The sequence below is a fragment of the Mastigoproctus giganteus genome, chromosome 1 (assembly GCF_048544385.1).
Source record: "Mastigoproctus giganteus isolate SK-2022 chromosome 1, ASM4854438v1, whole genome shotgun sequence".
In the NCBI taxonomy this organism is placed as follows: Eukaryota; Metazoa; Arthropoda; class Arachnida; order Uropygi; family Thelyphonidae; genus Mastigoproctus; species Mastigoproctus giganteus.
This window is the reverse complement of record NC_143575.1, coordinates 149,321,683-149,342,702: the sequence shown is the minus strand read 5'-3', so window position 1 is coordinate 149,342,702 and position 21,020 is coordinate 149,321,683. Positions and strand designations below refer to the sequence as shown.

The following is a 21,020-nucleotide window of genomic DNA, read 5'->3' as shown; positions in this document are numbered from 1 at the left end:
GGGTACAACCAGGCTGTCATGCATGGAAACTGAACTTGGCCTGTTACAACGTAAGATGACTCATCGGTGAAGACAGGATATTAGAGGTGGAAAAGGAATTAGAAAATATGAATTGCAATATCATCGGTTTGACTGAAACAAGAAGAAATTAATCATAAGTTTATCAAGTGGAAATCTGTTGTACATGAATGGAAACAGTGAAAGGAGTGAAGGTGAAGTTGGCTTTCTGGTCCATAAAGATATAAAAAACAACATTTTGGAATTCAAAAGTACATCACAAAGGGACCAAGACTACTATTCAGAATTTCTAAGAGGTATAAGCTAAAGGTTATAATGATTTATGCACCAACATCGAGCCACGATGATGAAGAGGTTGAAGAAATGTACAACAAAATTGAGTCTTCTAGATGAACAGAAAACTCACTACACTATCATTATGGGGGACTTCACTGCTAAGGTTGGAAAGAGACAAAACAGCGCAGAAAGGAGAACTATAAGAAATTTTGGAATTGGCGAAAGACTTGTAGAATTTGCGGAATCTCGAGGACTGTCAGTAATGAACAGTGTTTTCAAGAAAAGGGTGAACAGAAAGTGGAAATGGAAGAGCCCAAATGGATTAACAACTAATGAAATCAACTTCATCCTCACTAACAGAATATATATCGTGAATGATGTTACTGTCCTGAACAAGGTAAAATGTTGGAAGTGATCACAGAATGACAAGATGTACACTTGACATAGATAAGAAAAGAAGGGAAAAACTGACTCGAGTAAATAATACAAAGGTCTTTGAGATAAGAGAAGAGGAGAAAAAGCACTATGTACTGGAACTTAACAAGTTTGAGTTTCTGCAGACTGCTCAGGACCAAGATATCGACGAGGAATATTACAACTTTTTGAAAGTGATAAAGCCTAAGAAACCTATAGGTAAAAAGAAATCCAAAGAAGAAAAAAATTAGTCAAGAAACACTTGTCATGACGAACGAACTGAAGACAACAAATGAAGAGCAAGAAATACACTGACAAGAAGAAAATTGAGAATAGTACCGAGTTATACAAAGTCATTAGAAAGAGACTCAGAGAGGACATAAGAAAATTTAACACAAGAAAAGTAGAACAAGCATTCAAGGAAAACAAAGGATTTAAATCAGCAGCCACAAATAGTAATACAGAAAGACAAATGAAACTGAAGAATAGCAATGGTGTACTTATAAATAGCAGAGAACGCATAATTCAAATAGCAGAAGACTATTATAAAGAGTTATACAAGGGGCGAGGGAATAATTCCAGCAGTGAGGAAGATGGATCACAAATTAGTAACATATACAACATACCTGATATCCTTCCTAATGAGGTAGAACATGCATTGAAGAAAATGAAGAATCAGAAAGCCCCGGGGGAAGATGAAGTTACTGTACAGTTGTTAAAATTGGGAGGAAGAGACGTGATACAAAAACTGACAAGACTTTTCACAAAATGCATTAGAAAGGTGACGCCTAAGAAGTGGAATAATGCAATCAGTTTTGCTGCATAAGAAAGGAGATAAATTGGAAATTATAGACCAATTAGCTTGTTATTCCACATCTACAAGTTGTTCACAAGGGTCATTACTAACAGATTAGAAAGAATACTTGATGAGAATCAACCGAAAGAGCAAGCTGGCTTTAGGACAGGATTCTCAACTATGGATCACCTTCACGTAATGTAAGTAGTAAATTTAAAATTGAGAAAGGAGTTCGACAAGGAGACACTATCTCTGAAGCTGTTTACTGCTGCCCTCTAGGAAGCTTTCAAAAGATTAGACTGGTTGCAGAAAGGAGTCAATGTGAATAGAGAGTACCAAAACCATTTACGATTTGCAGATAACATTGTGATCATAAGCCACAATCCCAAAGAATTAAAGGAAAATCTTAATCAGTTATACAGAGTTAGTAAGAATTTTGGACTAAAGATCAATAAGACTAAAACAAAAGTAATGATGAACAAGTATGCCACAGAAAGGGATATAATGATTGAAGGAGCAGTAATTGAAAAGGAGTCATACTTATCTGGGACAAGTCATTAGCTGTAATAATGATAAATAGCTGGAAGTCAAGAGAAGAATAAATTTTTGATGGATAGCATTCAGGAAATATAGTCACATACTGAAGAGCAATATCCCAGTTTGTCTGAAACATAAAACAATGAACCAATGTATACTGACTTATGGAAGTGAAACTTGGGCACTCACCAAAAGAATGGAAGAGGCTGAGAACTACACAGCGAAGAATGGAACAAATTATACTGGGAATCGGACTGTTAGATAAGAAGAGAAACACGTGGATTAAGCAGAAAACTCAAGTAAAGGACATTCTTATCAAAATTAAAGAATTAAAATGGTCTTGCGCAGGACACATAGCTTGAAGACATGACTGATGGACTAAGAAAATAATAGAATGGTACCCAAGAGGAGCTAGAAGAAAACCTGGAAGACAACAATGGAGATGGACAGATGAAATTCATGAGTTTGTGGGTAGTAAATGGATGGCCATTACACAAAACAGAAGGAACTGGAAAGTTGCTGCAGAGGCCTTCATCCTACAGTCGATTGAAAACGGCTGATGATGATGACGACAATGATATACAAGGAGATTATTGCATTTGAGAAAAAAACTGAAGTGTTCCAGAATCAAGTTTTAAAAGGAAATTTGCTTCATTTTCCTACTCTTAAATGTCTGGAGGAAACTGCTGGGGAGTACCCATCATTAGTAATGAATGTACTCAAAGACCTTAGTAACCAATTCCAAGAAAGATTTGACTTGAAAGAGCACCTCAAATTTTGAATTAACAATAAATTACAGAAATTTTGATATCATTAACTTGCAACAAATTTTCAATCAAAATGAAGCAGCAGCTGCAGAGTTAGAATTTGCTGATAAGCAGTTGTCTTTAGCTTTGAACTGTCTTTTCCAAAACAAAACTATTTTAAAATTCTGGGGTTCTTCTAACTGCAAAAAATTTCTTTTATTACAAAGAGAAGCATTCAAAGTACTTTTTATGTTTGGATCAACATACACATATGAAAGTGCTTTTTCATTAATCACAATATCATAAACATGAAAAGGACAAGATTGTTGGCATCACATTTGGAAAAAAAATTGTGATTATCTCTTCATAATGGACATGATTTCAAAGGTTTGGCATCATCTCTTCAAAGTCAAATTCAAGTTACGGGGAGAAATGTTTAGATTGGACTGCACGAAGTTTTATTTTAGCCAGCGAGTTATAAATTACTGGAATAAGTTACCTTCATGGGTGGTGGAGGCCGACAGTTTAGGGAAATTCAAAGGTCATCTGGATAGTACTTTCGGGTAAGGGAAGCGCATAGGATGATAGGTTTAATTTCCTTTTTTTTTTTTTTATTAATTATTATTATTTAGTTATTTATTTTTTATTATTATTTTTATTTTTTTGGCTGGTGCAGCATAAGCCATAGGCTTTCTTACACCATGCGGCCGTTACTAATACTAAGTCAAGGTTCACACTGATAAGGTAATAAATATTAGCGCCCAAAAATTTTAATTGAGAATTCTTGTATGCGTAATACGGCTAAAAAATTAATTTAAAAAATGCATTTTAATCTTTAAGCAAGAAAATTTATATTTTAATATATGGTGCTTGCACGTATTGTAAGCTGCAAAATCTTGCTCTCTTAAAGCAAAAGGTTAAGAACACCTGATTTAAAACGATTCTCGTGGTACCGCTCACTTCTCTTGATCAATATTAATTCAAACATACTATGCGATCAAGATCAATGCAACAGGAGCATATAATAACAGAAAATTTTATAATATTGCAAAGTATTACACTTTCCTACCAGGCTACTTTATAATGCCATTCGGCTGGCAAAATTTTCTGGGGAGAAAACTGAATCTTTACATAACCATATTAGTTCATCGAGATCATTTATGAAAATCAAAAACAACAGTGGTCCTAATACTGATCCTTGGAAACCCAACTTCTTACATCAACCCAATCTGAGGAATAACAATTTATCACAACCCTCTGCCTCCTACCCTGAAGCCATCCAGCAATCCATCTGAGGATTTTCCCTGTGATTCAAACCTGGTCCAGCTTAAAGTAACTGCTCATGAGGGAGCGAGTCAAATGCTTTGCTGAAATCGAAATAAACAATGTCGAAACTATTCCCCAAGTCCAGCTCTTGAGTAACCCTGTCAAAATAACTAACCAGGTTAGTTAAACATTATTTTCCCTTTACAAAACCATGCTGAGTATCCTTCAGAATTCTATTTCTATCTAAATGATGAATTCCACGATTGATCATTGTCTCCATGATTTTCCCTACTACTGAAGTTAGACTAACCGGCCAGTAATTTCCCACTTCACTCTTAGAACCGCCCTTATATATTGGAGACACATTGGCACTTTTTCAATTTAATGAAATCACCCACAAGTCCAGTGATGCTCTCATAATTAGTCTCAGTGGTTCAATACATTCAATTGCCATCTCCATTAAGATTATAGGATATATGCCATCAACCCCAGGAGCCTTACTGGCCTGTAGGCTCAAAAGTTTTTTCATAAAATAAATACCGTATTTCCCCATGTATAAGACGCACCTTAATTTTGGGGCCCGAAATTTGAAAAAAAAATGTATTACATAAAGTTACTGAACTCAAGTTTTATTCCTCATAAAATTCATACAACTCCTCATCACTGTCAAAACTCCCATCCATTAGCTTGTCCTCATCCGTGTCTGATGACGAATCGCTGTCTTCATGTATTGGCCTCGTTCTCAGTTCCATCTATGGCATTTGAAATGCCACACTTCTTAAATGACTTGACAACGATCTCAATCTTGATATTATCCCAGGATCTTTTCACCCAGGTATAAACTTCTCCTATAGTTGGTTTCTTCACTCTTCCTGCTGGTGTCAAACTGTCCCCAGAAGACTTCATCAATTGGTTCCATTCGTCTCTCATGGCAGCTTTGAAGGGTTTGTTAATGCTGACATCAAGTGGTTGGAACTGGGATGTCAAGCCTCCAGGTATGACGGCAAGTTTTGTTTTTTGCTCTGCAGCAATCTTCTTTGTATTTTTTGTTATTTGTGCCCTGAACTGATCAAGCACCAATAGGGCAGGTTTGCATAAGAGCCCACCTGGTCTCCTGCTCCAAACTTTCTCAAACCAGATCTTCATCCCATCCTGATCCATCCAACCCTTGTCATTAACGTGGACAATCACTTCGAGAAATGTCTTCTTTTGGCATTGTTTTGCATTTGAAAATCAGCATAGGAGGCAGCTTGGTTCCGTCGGCACACTAGAACAACTGTATAATGGCTAATTTTATGTCCACTTGTCTTCACAGTTACAGTTTTCACTCCCTTCTTATCAAGAGTTCTGTTACTTGGGACATCAAATTGAAGGGGGACTTCGTCCATATTTGCAATCTGTCCCAACTCAAACTGATGTGTCTTCCGGAACTGAATGACAAAACGATAAAATTCAGGGACCTTCTGCTCATAACTTTCAGGCATCTTCTGGGCAAGTCTGGTGCTTGTACACATGCTTAGTCCATTCCGTTTCATGAACCTGAAGCACCAATTGTGTCCTCCTTTGAAATCAGTAACTTCTTTTTCATCAGCAATTCTTCTTGCCTTGTGCTGAACCATCTTTGTGGACACAGGAATTCCAATTGACCTTTGCTCCTCAATCCATATCTTCAATTCCCTCTCTAAATCAGGCCATTTTGCTGACTTGCCTCTAATGGCCTTCTTCTGCCATGGCGTTTTCAGTAGGGTTTCTTCTTCCCGTAGCCAGTCTTGGATTGTTTTCTCAGTTGGAGGAGGACCAAACTTACATTCAGCAGCATGATTTCCATTCACTTTTGCAAACTGGATCACTTTTAACTTGAATTCAACACTGCACGAAAATCTTTTCTGAGCCATTTCTGGGCAGAAATGTAACCTAATATACCGGTAACGAGAGCGAAACAATGAGTGCAAAGACAAGAAGTGCAAAAAATGGAAGTAAAAAAAATCTACAACCACTGTATAAGATGCACCCAGTTTTTAGATCCCAAATTTTTCGAAAAAAGGTGCGTCTTATACATGGGGAAATACGGTATGTGAAATTTCAACATCATTAATTACTTTTTTTTCAACTTCACTCCCATAAATTTTCATTGACATAAAGGGTTTTTCTTCTGCAGGGTAACTGTTGAGTGCAAAGTAACTGTTGAGTTCATCTGCAATTTCACCTGGGGTATCTAATACTATCCCACATCCATTACATAAGGGTCCGACCTGGTTTGTCCTTCTCTTCTTTGCATTTATATATGTGAAGAATTCCTTATTCCCCCCCCCACCTCTTTGCTCTCTTCGCCAGCAATTTCTCATAATCTGCCTTTGCCAGCCTAACCTTTTCTGTGGCATTATTACAGATCAATTTGTAGCTCTTATAGGCTTCAGTACTTTTTATTGTTCTGTAACTTTCCATGCCATCTTTTTCTGCTCAAGTAATCTGGCAACTTCATTATTCATCCAACTTGGAATCCTCCTCATGAAGTATTTTTTAAATGGTATATAAGCATTCAAGGCTTTTGTGATTAATGTTTTAAAATTATACCATAATTCAATTGTATTCGCTCTCTGTGAGATACCTACCCAGTTAATAGAGGCCATATAGAATCTCAATTTGTCGTAATTTCCTTTCTGAAATTGTAACCTATTCTCCTTTTCCTTTAACTACTGCTACTCGCTCTCTCTCTCTTCATTGTCCAACGCAGAACTCACTGATCACTTCCTGCTATTGGTTCATGTACTGTCAGCCCTATTATGTCATCTGGTTCGTGGGCGATGAGGTCTAGAGTATTCTTTTCCCTGGCATGTTGATACAAATTGCAATCATCTAGTTGATTTAAAAATTTATTCCCCATGTTTCCTTCCCATTTGCTCCAAATAAATTAAAGGCAAATAAAGATCACCCATAATAAGACATTCACGCTTACTTGCCCATTCCATTTGCATGTAGAGGTTCTCATCATAATTTTCACAATCACCTGGCCTGTAGATTCCTCCCACTCTCATTATACCTTTACTTCCATCTATCTCCCACCATACAGATTCTATACTAGCATGCAAAACATCTGTATCCAGGAAAGCATTCACTGCACTTAGGCTGATTTTGATAAGCATAACCCCACCACCCCTTCTATCTGTCCTGTTCTTCCTAATTACATTATATATACCATACTGAAACTCATCATCCACTATCTCTGGGTGGCATTATCTTTCCGCAAGTCCTATTATGTCAGCGTTACTTGTCCTAACCAGCAGTTCGAATTCACTCATTTTATCGACAACACTTCTGACATTACTGTATAAACAATCAAGACTTGCTGTTCTCATATAGTTAACTACCCTGACACATCCCTTAAAGTTATTTGAGCTTGCTTTCATGGCATTAGCTGCCCACACATTTGAAACATTTCTGCCCTCAGAATATCTTGCTATGTTCTGTTGGAGTAACAAACAAGAACACTTGAGGTATGTGCAAGTGTTACTTTGACCAATATTATCAGATAAATGCATATCTATATTACCCTTGTCTGTCAAAACTAGCAGTTTCTCTGAACCTTTAAGGTATCCTCAATAATACTGGCAAAGCCTCTTGCGCCAATTTTTTTTTAAATTTAACCCGTGTCAACAAAACAGATTCCTTCTATCTACAAGTGCGGGCCGAGCTGATATAAATTTACCCCCAAAAGCCTTGCAGAGTCCTTCAAGTCTTGAGTTAATCCACAAGGCTTTCAGCATATAATCCCTACTATCATTTCTGGGCAGAATTGCAGACATAAACATTGTGACCTAACTAGCGGCTTTCTTCAGCATGGTCCTTATTTGTCTCACAAATCATCAGCTTGTGTATGCTTGATGTCATTAGTCCCCATATGAATAATAATATTCTCTTTACCACCATTAAAATCTGATAGTATGTTGGTGACATCATTAATCACTAGACAAGACATCAGTTATAGCATGGACACAGCTTGGGTTTGTTAAGGTGAAGTCTTGTCTGACCAATTTGATTGGATATGATGTGGTCACAAAGCAACTGTATGCAGGGAATACCTTTGATATCATATATTTGGATCTTAGAAAGGCTTTTGATACTGTTGCACATGGAAGGCTGCTGCACAAATTGGAGCAGTGCTGCATTGGAGGCAAATTGCTGCTATGGATAAAGGGATGGTTGAGTGGGAGAAGAAAGTGGTAATCAATGAACACTGCTTTTTGTGGACTAATGTTATTAGTTCCCTCAAAGTTCAGTGTTGGGTCCATTGTTGGTTTCTATATTTATGAATGATAGTGATGATGGTAGATCAGGCTTCACGTCCCAGTTTGCAGATGATACGAAGGTTGGCAGGGTTGTTAATGACAGTACGCTGCTGCTGCAATAGGATCTAGAAGAGTTGAGCAGATCGGCTGAGAGGTGGCAAATGAAGTTTAACATTAACAAATGTAAAGTACTACATATGGGAAGCAGTAACCCCAGGGTAACGTATCAACTCTGTGGTACTACACTGACATTGATGAAGGTATATCAGGGGTGATGTCCACATTTGCAGATGATACGAAGGTTGGCAGGGTTGTTACTGACAGTAATGATAGTAAACTAGGGTAAGGTATAAGGTATATTCGTGTCAAACGGCACCTGGAATTTCTCCCAACTCCACACTGACAGTGGTAGAGAATGAAAAGGACATGGGGGTAATTGTGCAGCCAGACATGAAATTTTCTTACCAGTGCAGACTACCTGCAAGAGTAGCTCATGGTGTCTTGTCATTGATATATAGGAAAGGAATTTTTATAGCAGGGATAAGGAGGTGATCCCCTTGTATAAGGCAATGGGTGAGGCCACACCTTGAGTACTGTATACAGGTCTGGAGGCCTCATTTTAAGAAGGATGTAGAGCTGTTGGAATGAGTACAGAGAAGGGCAACAAGATTAGGAATGGAACAAAGGGTTGCTCTTACAAAGAAATGTTTAAGTTTTGCAGACTAGGCTCCTCCGAAATGATCTGATTGCGGTGTATAAAGTCCTTTAGGTTTTCACAGACATTCTCTCAGATAGGCCAGACAAGCTGCACTTGCTACCTGGGAGTCTAAAATGCTGATGGAACTGATATTCGGGTAAAATTTAAATCAAGTGGGCGCAATTTCGGCGAAGTCCAGACTGTCTGTGACAGCCAAATTCTCTGCTTGCACCGTCATGATGGTGGGACTTAGTAATCCTGGGTATAACCTCCATGCACAAGCACTATGGGTGACCACCCAGGTGTGAACCAACGTAAGCAGGGGTCAAGGTGTGGTGCCCACACTACATGGGGGAATGCCACCCCTCTGTGTTACCAGGCAATACTAGGTGGTAGATGACTCATCAATCAGTACAATACCACCACTTAGCTTACTGGAGTCTTGAAATGGTGGAACACATGTTTAGTCTCCAGAGCTAAGTTCTGGTCAACCCTTCCCCATCTCTTCCATCATGAAGTATGACTGAAGAATTGTGAGGTTATGATGAACATCAAGGCGAGATCTTATCTTCTTTCATTTCGAGGATACAGCTTTAAAACGGTGTTCGCAGGCCGGCCGCTAGTTAGTACACCAAACCGAACCTATTGGTAACTCTTTAGGAGGCTTCCAGATCAGCTAGTGTATAATCTTGCTACCTTTACTCTGCCAAGTAGTAACTGGAGGGAGTCCGAGTAGTGTGTATTCGGGGGACATTGTTGAGGCCACGTTATGTCAAGGATCTGGGTATATTCTTACCATGTGTATGCCATATCTAAAAATTTCATTACTTCATACAGCATATCGCCCCCCCACTTTTCTTACTATTGAATACACCATGAATTGTCAAACTAAGAGTAAGCTTATCTGCGAAAAGATCTAAACCTCCCAAACATACGTGGTCTCAATTCTTATCTCAACGATGTCCATTTCCACTGGCAGTCTGCCAAATCCCATGTACTTTTTCTGACTAAAATCGCAGTTATCAGTTTATTAAACTACTGCTCATTTCAGTTGCCCAAATTATTTGCTGTATGATTCCTTTCACCTCAAAAGTGGTACTTGTGCATATGTCCATTCCAATATTCCCTGTTAGAGCCTAATTTGGAACCTCCTCTCTTCAATCTTCTCTGGCTTAGAATCTCTCTACCTCATTGTGTCAAATTCATCTGTTGTCTCTACCATTCTCTCAACTCCACTAAGCACTTGGAGCTCTTTGACTTCCTCTCTTTGCAACTTGACTTTCTCCAGTCCAACTTTCCTAACAGTGAGGTAATTTTCCTTGGTGATTTTAATGTTCACAACCCCAGCTGGCTTCCGTTTTCTAGTCACACCGACACAGCTGGGCAAGATGCTGAGGTATTTGTAATTACTAATGACCTTGCACAGATTGTTCATTTACCTACAAGAATACTGGACAATCCTAACCATACAGCCAACACGCATGAACTTTTTCTCACAAACAACCCTTCTAAGTATACATTCAAAGTGAGTGGTCCTATAGGCAGATTACAACTTGGTGATTGTCTCTTCTCCAATGGAGTCTTTATTTCACAGTTCCACCCAACCTCATGTTGTTTGGCATTACAAGAATGCAAAATGGGATGACGTGCGAGATATCTTTTCTTCTTTTCCTTGGTTGGATTACTATTTCAAAACTTCTGATGTGAACATTTGCTCAGATCGTGTCAGTGAAATTATTCTTGTCGGAATGGAATCCTTTATTCCACACTCCACTTTAAAATCTCGTCCTTTATCTAAACCTTGTTTTTCCAATAAATGTGCTAAGGATGTTCAAGAGAAGAACGTTGCATATTGTAATTGGCTTGTTTCCAATTCTTCAGTTTCATTTTCTGCCTATAGCAAAGCTCACAACAATTGTAAAGCAATTATTAATCTGTCCAACTACATTTTGAACAGGCTAAGAGTAGAAAACTTGCTTCTTGCCCTAATGGTAGCCGAGCATTCTGGTCTCTTGCAAAATGCTACTGGCCACAACTTTTGCCCATCTCTGCTCCCACCTCTGTCAAAACCAGATAATTCCATTGTCACTTCAGCCAAGAATAAAGCTAATCTACTAGCATCCCATTTTTCTTCCAACTCATGTATTAATGATCTTGGTAAAACATCTCCCACCATTCCCAACACACTCCATTCAATGCCTCCCGTGGTCTTTCATCAAAAGGATGTCAGAAGGATTATGACTAATCTTGCTGCTAAGAAAGCTCCAGGTCCCGATGGCATTTCTGCACTTGTTCTCAAAACCTGTGCTCCTGAACTTACTCCTGTTCTCTGCCACCTTTTTTCACTTTCTTATTCCAAAGGTGTTTTTCCTTCTGCTTGGAAATTTGCTCATCTCCGCCCAGTTCCTAAAAAGAGTGACAAATCCCTCCCATCCAATTATTGTCCTATTGCAATTACTTCTACTCTTTTTAAAGTAATGGAGAAATCAATTAATCGCCAAATCTTAAACCACCTAGAAACCTTCAGTCTGATCAACAATTGCCAGTATACATTCCGTCAGTGTCGATCAACTGGTGATATTCTGGCTTATGTTACCCATTTACTGACAAATTCAATGGAAACGGTGAAACACAAGCAGTTGCTCTTGGCATCTCAAAGGCTTTCAATCATGCTTGGCATAAAGGTCTTCTAAACAAGCTGTCATCTTATGGTTTGCCAACTGTTTTTTGTAATTGGTTATCCAGTTTTCTCTCTGATCGCTCACTGAGAGTGATGGTAGATGGCTCTCTGTCTTCTAACTTCTCCACTAATGATGCCGGTGTCCCCCAAGGTTCAGTTCTTTCCCCCACTCTTTTCCTCTTGTATATTAATGACCTTCTTCCATTGACTGGAAATCCTATCCATAGTTTTGCCCAATGATAGCACATTGCATTCCACTTTCCATTTTGAGAAACCTTGCCCTGCTCAATCAGCCTCAACTTCTTGAATATCTGCTACGAATTCCTTAAATGCCGATCTCCAGGTAATTCTCCAGTGGGGCAAAGACAACTCAGTTGATTTCAATCCTTCTAAAACTCAGTCTTGTCTTATATCTCGCAAAAAGTATTCTTCTGCTCCTATGCTTATCTTTGGTGACACTCCGATTTCTAGCCAAGTTGATATATCTCTTTTGGGGATTACCCTGACTTCTAATCTCTCTTGAAACAAGCCCATCACAAATATTGCTTCCTCTGCATCTAAAAAGCTTGGTTTTCTCTTTCGCTCTCAGCATTACTTTTCTTCCAAACAGCTGTTCACTCTGTACAAATTGCAAATCCACCCTACCATGAAATATTGTTCCCACATCTGGGGTTTGGTTTGGTTTAAAAATTTAATGACACATTAGCTAATATGCACCAAGAAAAAAGGTAAAGATAGATTCTGGTACCACATATGGGGGAGGTGCCCCCAAAACCTCTCTCAGGCTTCTAGATTCCATTCAGAAGAGGGCAATTAGGATAATTAATGATTCCTCTGTAACAGAATCTCTTCACTCGCTGTCGCATAGACGCACTGTTTCTGCTGTATGCCTTTTCTATAGATACTTCCATGGGCACTGTTCTTCTGAATTGGCTTCTATTATTCCCGCTCTCTCTTTCAAAACAGTCTGAACACGTGCCGCCACCAGCCAACATTCATTTACAGTCCAACTTCAAACTCACAGAACCAACTTTTCATCTTCCTCGTTTATTCATTCATCTGCTGTTTTCTAGAACAAATTTCCTTCGTACATATTTCCTGAAAATTATAATCTACAGAAGTTCAAGTCTAATGTCAACAAATATCTTTTTTCGTCTTCTCAACCTCCAACCCAAGCACGGTACCAAGTACTATAGGTTCTAATACCTCTCGTGTTTGGGGTTTTCTTAAAAAAATAAATAAATAAAACCTTGAATGGTTTGAGCATGCTCAATGCTGATGGGATCCTTCCTCTTGCTCAGATTAATTACCTGAGAGGACGTAAATTCAAATGGAGGAAAGACAATTGTAGAATAGATATGTGGAAGTTTACCTTTAGCCAGTGGGTAGTTGACTGGTGGAACAGACTTCCATCTTTTGTTGTGGAAATTGATAGCCTAATAAATTTAAGGCTGAGCTGGACAGGTATTTGGAATGAACAGAGGATGCTGCATAAGATTGCTTTCTTATATCGTATGCTAATGCTAATAGTTGCTCCTAGAAGACATACTCTGGTTCTAGTCCACCTATCCTTATTACAAAAATATATCCCGTTTCACTGACTATGGAGTCCCCTAATTTCTTCTGAACCACAGTAGTTTGCACTTGATTATTCAGTTCTGGGGCCTGAATCGGGAGTGCATCACTTAGTAGGTTACTAGAGTCTTGAGTCGCTGACTAGCTCCCAGTTACATTATTCTCGAGGGCAAGCTTCCATTTTTTCAGCGACACAAATTTTCTAGCAATGCATCAAATTTTAACTTAAGATCAGTGCACTCCTTATAACGATGACAAAGAAAATAATCTCCAAGTGAGCTGGGATTATCCACTAGGTCAACCTTGGAATACATGCCATAGATTCCGCAAAGGATAAAATCATGACTCATCCAGAAATCGCATTGGCTATTTCTGCATGAGTCATGGTACCCTCCGACAAAGTGTTCCAGGAGGATCTTGTAATAACCATTATAAAATTTACTAATTATTAATAAATGAAACTTTCAAAAAATTATATTTATAATATTAAAAAAAAAATAACAGGGAAAAAAAAAAAAAACTTATCAAAATAAAAACTTTATAATACACTAAATAACCTTCTAATCTACTCTTATCTACACTTCTGTCACTAATAGCCAAGAGCATCAATAGCCATGTCTGCTTGACATGAATGCCAACAGTAGTTGGCATTCATGGGTAATAACAGGTGACAAAGGTCAATTACAGCTGTCTCTATCATTAATGATAATTATTTTATTATTCTTACCTTAAACATTTTAAGTAAAACTTTTTATACCAAAAACATTTCATATGAAAATTAATTTATTCCAGTAGAGGAAATAAAACATTTGGTTCATAAAAATTTAAAGCTACAATTTCCTTTCCAATACATAGCAATTGTCTTTTAGCATTAGCAGAAGCATATGATGCAAGAAAGCAAGCTTATACAGCATCAGCCAAAAAAATAATAATAAAAATTCCCATTTCACCCATCCATTAGCTCCAAAAGTTTATCCAGTTCATCCTTGAAATTATTATTCTACACATCTATTCTACAATTTGAATTCAAACTTTTTTCAATTTGAATTTATGCTCCATCAGGTGCATAATCTGAGAAGAATACCAACAGCATTGGGTTTGCTGAAACCAAGGCCTTATACACCTCACTCAGATCAACTCACAGGTGCCTAGTCTGCAGATGCTGCAATTTACAGCTTTTCTTGGTAAGAACCCTTTGTTGCCCTTCTCTGTACTCGTTCAGCAGTTCTACATCGATCCTAAAATGAGGTCTCCAGACAAGTATGCAGTAATCAAGGTGTGGCCTGACCATTGCCTTATACAAGGGGATAATCACCTTATCCATGCTAGCAAATTCCTGTTGTTGTTATTTGGTTTTTAGGAGCATTAGCAACTAAGGCCATATTGCTCCTGGGATATGCGGTGATCATTCCCTGACCTTTCTGCATCCTCCATATTTGGTGGCTCACGGGCTCAAACCCCGGTCTAATCAAAAAGCATGTTGTGCTACGAACTGCTGCTCCTGCCCACCTGGCTACGGAGGCGCCAGCAAATTTCTGTATATCATTGACAAGACACCATGAGCTGCTCTGGCAGCCTGTCTGCCTTGCTCAGGAAACTTCATATCTAACAACAATTTATTCTCCACTACCCTGAGTGTAGTACTGAACATTTGGTACATTACTGTAGCATCGCTGCTACGCACATGCAGTAATTAGCATTTGTCAATGTTGCCGCATCTCAGTCCATCTGCCCAACTTTTCTATATCCTGTTGCAGCAGCATACCGTTGTTACTGTCATTAACAACCCTGCCAAACTTTGTATCATCTGTCAGTTACTGTTATTAATAATCCTGTCTTTCAAACAATATGAATATGGTAAACTCCCATTATAACATTCTCACTTATAGCATTTTCCTGCTTTTAAAGGTTTTCTTCTGGCTGCACAGCTAATCCTATGAAATACCATGTATTTTTTTAATGTCTGTAGCACTCCATTTTAAAAGAGCTAGCATTTTAGTAGTAGCAAATGATGTAGGGAAGCAAGTACAGCAACAAAAAAAAAATAAATAAATAAAATAGCCACCTCATCTGTAAGTCTACTCTAATAATGTCTAATTGTTACTTAAATTTATTTAAATTACCTTCTTCCACATCAGATAGAAGTTTGTTTCAACAATCAATTAACTGGCTGAAATCAAACTGTCACATCTATACTGCAACCATGCTTTTTTCACTTTAAATTTTTGCACCCTTAATTCTACTGTCCAAGTAAAAATAAGGATCCTCAGCATTTAATCACTCTGTCTTAAACACCTCAGCTGGTGACTAGTTTCTAGGCTCTGCAATCTGCAGAAATGAAGCCTTTCTTGATAGTAACTTCTGAGTCTCTGACTAGTCTTGTTGCTCTTCTTTACTTTCACTACAATAAATCCACCTCCTTCCTAAAATTATGCTTTCAGACCTGTATGCTGTACTAAGATGCATCATAGCAATTGCCTTATACAATGGGATGATTACCTTGTCCCTGCTGGCAAAATCACTGTATATCACTAGCAAGGCCTCACAAACTGTACTAGCAGTTTGTCTGCACTGCTGCTAAAAGAACTTCATTTCAGGCTATGCAATTACTCCTAGATGTTTTTGATTCACTGTTACTTTCCCACTTCTATTAGATCAGGTTTTTTAAGATCCCAAGAAGGAATAAACCAAACCCTTCCTCTTGATTTTTGGCTGAGAAAGGGATGATATTCAATACATTCTTGGAATTGTTTACAGTGCAATTGGTTTAATTCTGTTATTTCCTATTTAACTTTAAGTTTAAAGGTGGAAAGGCAGCTCTTTGCAACTCAGAGTCAGTGCATTTACAAGCTCTCCTAAGCTGGGTGTGGTTTTTTTTATTCAACATATTTTGTCTATTTTCCCTAGTGGTATAGTAATCACTGTCTTTTTTGGAGTGTTCAAAACAGCATCCATAAAAATTTCATTAACATATTATTACTATGCTAATACAACTTTATTACTTGTAACACCTATTACTTTAATAAAATCTTTATAACATATTTCATTCTTTTTAATGGCACACATACAAAAAGAGGGTTGGAGGAGCGAAAACATTGAACATTTGATGTGCCGATTATAAGTTTACATATAAATCGGTGCTTCATAAACACTACAAAAAGAAAAAAAAAAGCTGAGAAACCAAAGTTTAATAAAACATTGATGAAATATTAAAATAATCTCCAAAGGGGGGTCCCCGCTTATAGCGGTTTCTCACTTATATTGCTCCTTAGGCCTAAACCCCATGAAAGAGCTATAAAAGAATTTTAAATGTAATTTTACTCTTCAATACGTTCGTTTTTCTCTGTAAGCTAAACAAATTTGTACAAAAGCTAAACCTTCGACCCAAGCTAAAGGTTTTGCTGTTCGTGTTACAAAATCGCTCATAACACCAATTATGAGTGATTTCCTGAACCCTCCAAAAACTCTATAAAAATGCCAGCGGCTAGTTATCCATCACAACAGGAGAAATACAATAAACCCTGACATCGAAAAAAAACACGTAAGCCGAGCCTTTCTTAGCCAGGTGCACTGGTCTAATTAATGGAAATAAATAAAATTAAATAATTGGTCTAAAGAATTCACAGAATCTAGTCCTATTGTAAAATCCTGGACGAAATGGCATGACAATATGAATAATAAAAATACAGCTTAACTAACCTATTACTTCACCGAGCTCATAGGAGTCCTTGTCATTTGGCCAACCTCCAGTCGTAACAGCATGTACTTCTGCCATTTTATCCGCCAAGATATCTCCAATGCTCCGTCTGGCGACTTGTCGCCGAACTGGTAACGGCTCTGACAGGATCTGTGCGGTCGCACTTATCCTCCGATACGTTCCTGGCGAACACTCCACTGGAAGCCCTGCTCTCTCTGCAACTCGAAGAGCTTTTCTGAAAAACACAATGAAAGATCAGTTTGTTCACAGATAAGAAAACTTCGTTGCTATAAATAAATAATAGAAACGAACGTCTCAATTGTAACTTACAAATATTGACTATTATGTATTATCATCTTATTACCAACATATCATCTTATAAAATTAATCATTTAACTTTTTTTTTTTTTTTTTCAAATACGTTATATTTGGAACACCAATTAAAATTTCAACTGATTTAACATTAGATGCTTTTCTAGGGAGTACTAAGAGGAGAAACAAGGAAACTGTAGCTACAAAGTATAACAGGTGTGTACATTACATAAATTCGGGAACAGTTCGCAGGCATGCCGTGGGGGAGGAGGAGGGTAGACTGCAGTGTATGGCCAAAAGGAGTCCGCAGAAATTTGATTGGGGGGTGGGGAATACAATCATTAAGCATATTTAACACAAATATACAGTACTTAATGATTGCATTCATTGTCAAAATAATTAATTGTAAACTCTGACCAATCGACATGGCAGATCGCGCATGTGGAACAGTTAACATATCACCGTCCTCCCCTCACAGGGTGAAAAAGACCATAGTACAAATCCCATCAATGATGCGAAGAATTTGTATAGGTCTTTTTCAGAATACGACTGAGTTAGTCGGTCCCAGGCGATAGTAGCATGTTTTTTCTCTCCCGGAACTCTCATTTTTCGTCCAGCAAATAAATCTAACAAAGAAAAATAATTTACAGACATACTATATACTGCGCAATACGACCTAAGATATTGATGCACTAAACCTCTACAACACCCCTCCCCCCAGGTGGAATATTAACAATGACATTTTTCTCCGACGTAAACAAGTGATCAATGCCAGTGTAATGCACACGCATCTGACTGGCTGTACTTCAAGCCCGCGTGACTTCTAAATGCGATTAACGATTGTGTTCATTGTCAAAATAAATGAAAATAAAAATACAGTATGTTCTTGTTTAAACTCGGGAGCGAGTATAAACAAGAACATATTTTAAAGCAATCAAATTCACATTGTTATATTAGGGTCACCCTTAATTTTAAAACATCTACCCGTATTTGTATCTGTAAATTGCGTGTATTCGCTGGTAGATTTGCTTGTTTTGCTGGACAAAAATAAAACCCACTTTCTGGGGGGGAAACCTTGCTATCTATGCCTGAGACCGACTAACTCAGCCACGGAGGGAAAAAAAAGGCTATTAAAGTTCCTCACATCATCGACAGGTTTCGAATCCGTGCCTTTTCCACTCAGTGTGGGGAGGATGGTGAAGTTACCACTGTGCTACACAGCGCATGCAATATTTTAAGGCAATGGACTTATGTATGTAGTAGTACACTGCTACAAAATTAACAAAAAAAAAAATGTTTTTCATAAATATTTTATTGTGAACAGTGTCGCCAACTCAAATAATTGATATAATAGGCATTCTGGCATCCAAAATTACGAGTATCCAATAGAAATCGATCTACCACCTTACAGAGCAGCATATTATGTAAATTATTATGTCTATTAAAACACGCGTTGCAACCACATCACTTCATTTCCGGTTTTTTTTTTCTTTTTTTTTCCTTGCTCAGTGAGATAGCCACATCTCTAGTACTCAGGATGGCAAATCATAGCATTTAGATAATTCTTTGGGATGGCGGGCCGTTGGACGACTTGAGGCCGGGCAGTCGCAAGCAGAGGTGGCACGTTGGCTTAATGTGCCATACAGTTTCGTCTCAACACTATGGAAGCAGTTTCAGAAGACAGAAACCATTTCAAGAGCTTGCCAAGTTCGCTTGAGGGCTATGTCAACCAGAACAACCCGCCATTTTGGCTCTAACAGCAAAACAGAACCCTACGATGTGCTGTCATCAAATGCCTCGTCCTGTTTCTTGAGGTTGCTATGGCCACAGATGAAAGCATTTCCAACCGAACTGTGTTAAGAAGACCCAATTCAAGTGGACTTGAAAAAAAGCCAATCGTTTTGTATCCTATTAACTCCAAACCACGGCAGAGCTCGTGAAACTGGTGCCATGGACATGTTACTTGGAGCCCTGACAAATGAGGTACAGTTCTGTTCTCTGATGAGTCCCGTTTTAGCTTACAAACAATTCTAGACGTTATTTCATCTGGAGATAACGAGGAATGCAGTACAATCCTTCCAACAACAAAGAAAGGTATACTTACAATGGAAGCAGTTTCTTGTAGGGGGAATAATAATCAACGGCCGACTCCTCTTCATATTTTTGATAAGAGTACCATAACTAAACAGAGGTACCGAGAACATATCCTCGAACCCTGTGTGCGACCATTTTAGGGTGCGGTTGGCCCAGATTTTCTTTTTACTAGCTGTACCTGGCGTAACATATTTTTCTTTCTAATTATGGCGAAAATAGTTTAATCTAGATCCATCAGTCTTCACCATTCTTGTTTAGAGGTGATATAATTCTACAGCAGTCACTTCTGAGATATATGCATATGTCTCTATTTGCAGATGGTTCCCCGTCTTCTCCTCAAATTCTGCAGGTCTGCAGCAACCTCCGATTTGGATATAGGTGCATTATATCGTCTGTTATCGAAGTCCGGGTCTTCTATAAATGCAATGAGCACAATCACTGTTAGATTGGCCTGAGTTGTTTAATGCATTTGTTTATATGACTCAGCAAGTGGGTTAACTTGTCACAACATCTCGTCGAATTATTGCATTACTTGTTTTTCCAGTCGTTTTTTGTTGCTTCAGCAGAAACTAAAATACACTGGTGTGCAAAACTTAAAGACCAGTCAGGGTTTCACCTGTAGCTTCTGATAGGTGTAGCCTGGATATGGGAAAAACATACCAAAGGAACCTTGTGAGGTACAAAAATGAAAAACAACACCGACACAACAACGGAAACAAAACGGTACAGAGTGACTTATTCAAAAATGGCAACAAAGCACTGGCTTCCATGTTACAGAGGCATCACTGCCAAAGTTGGAACAAAGGGAAGAGGTGGGCCTCAGTAGGAGATATGCCACCCTAAATGTCGATGCAGGCTTTGCACCGCCTGTCCATACTTAGAACAATCCTGTTGATAAATTCTTGCGGTAACATCGTCCATTCCTCTGTCAGCGCCATCATCAGCTGGTGAACATTTTCTGGTGGGTGTGAACGTGCCACTAGGCGTCTCCCCAGAGTGTCACACGTGTTCGGTGAAATGTAGATCGACGGAAACGGGCAAGCCAATCCATACGAACAATCTCCTCACTTTCCAAAAGCATATCAACTGCTGCAGTGCAGTTGATATGGGTGTGGCATTATCATCCATAAACACGAACGCAGGGCCATTGGCACCTCGGAACAGACGCACATGGGGAAGGATTACCTCAGTATAGTAACGTGCACCGGTTACAGTACCCGATTACAGTATCTGGAGTCGTTTACGCCCATCCAACATAACGCCTCCCCAGAAGAGAACACGTGGACAGCCATTTCGATCCCTTTCAGCGATGTTTGCGAGGTGATACCATGTTCCAACCTCTCGCCAGATTAGCTGACGTCCAGAATCGCTGCTGAGACTTAATCTACTCTCATCAGTAAAGAGTAGCTTATCCTATTGCGCTGCCGTCCAGTCCTTGTGTTCGATGCACCACTGTAAACGGTGTCTCCGATGGGGGTATTAAAGAGACACAGCATACTGGCCTTCGGGTAAACTGTCCACCTTTGTAGAGTCGCCTGGCCACATTAAACCGCAATATCCTGCGTCCTGTGCAGCTCAGCATTCGCATTAGCATTAGTAGAGGCATATGATTCAAGAAAGCAAGCT

General features: G+C 38.7%; 1 protein-coding gene across 1 annotated transcript in view; it reads right to left on the bottom strand.

Moving 5' to 3' along the window:
* Window positions 1-21,020, bottom strand: part of fray (oxidative stress responsive kinase frayed) — a 501,108-nt gene that overhangs the window by 430,364 nt on the left and 49,724 nt on the right. Inside the window, exon 2 of the mRNA XM_090389465.1 lies at window positions 16,991-17,223. Coding sequence (XP_090245591.1) covers window positions 16,991-17,223 — 233 coding nt within the window. The remainder of the gene's footprint in view (window positions 1-16,990; window positions 17,224-21,020) is intronic.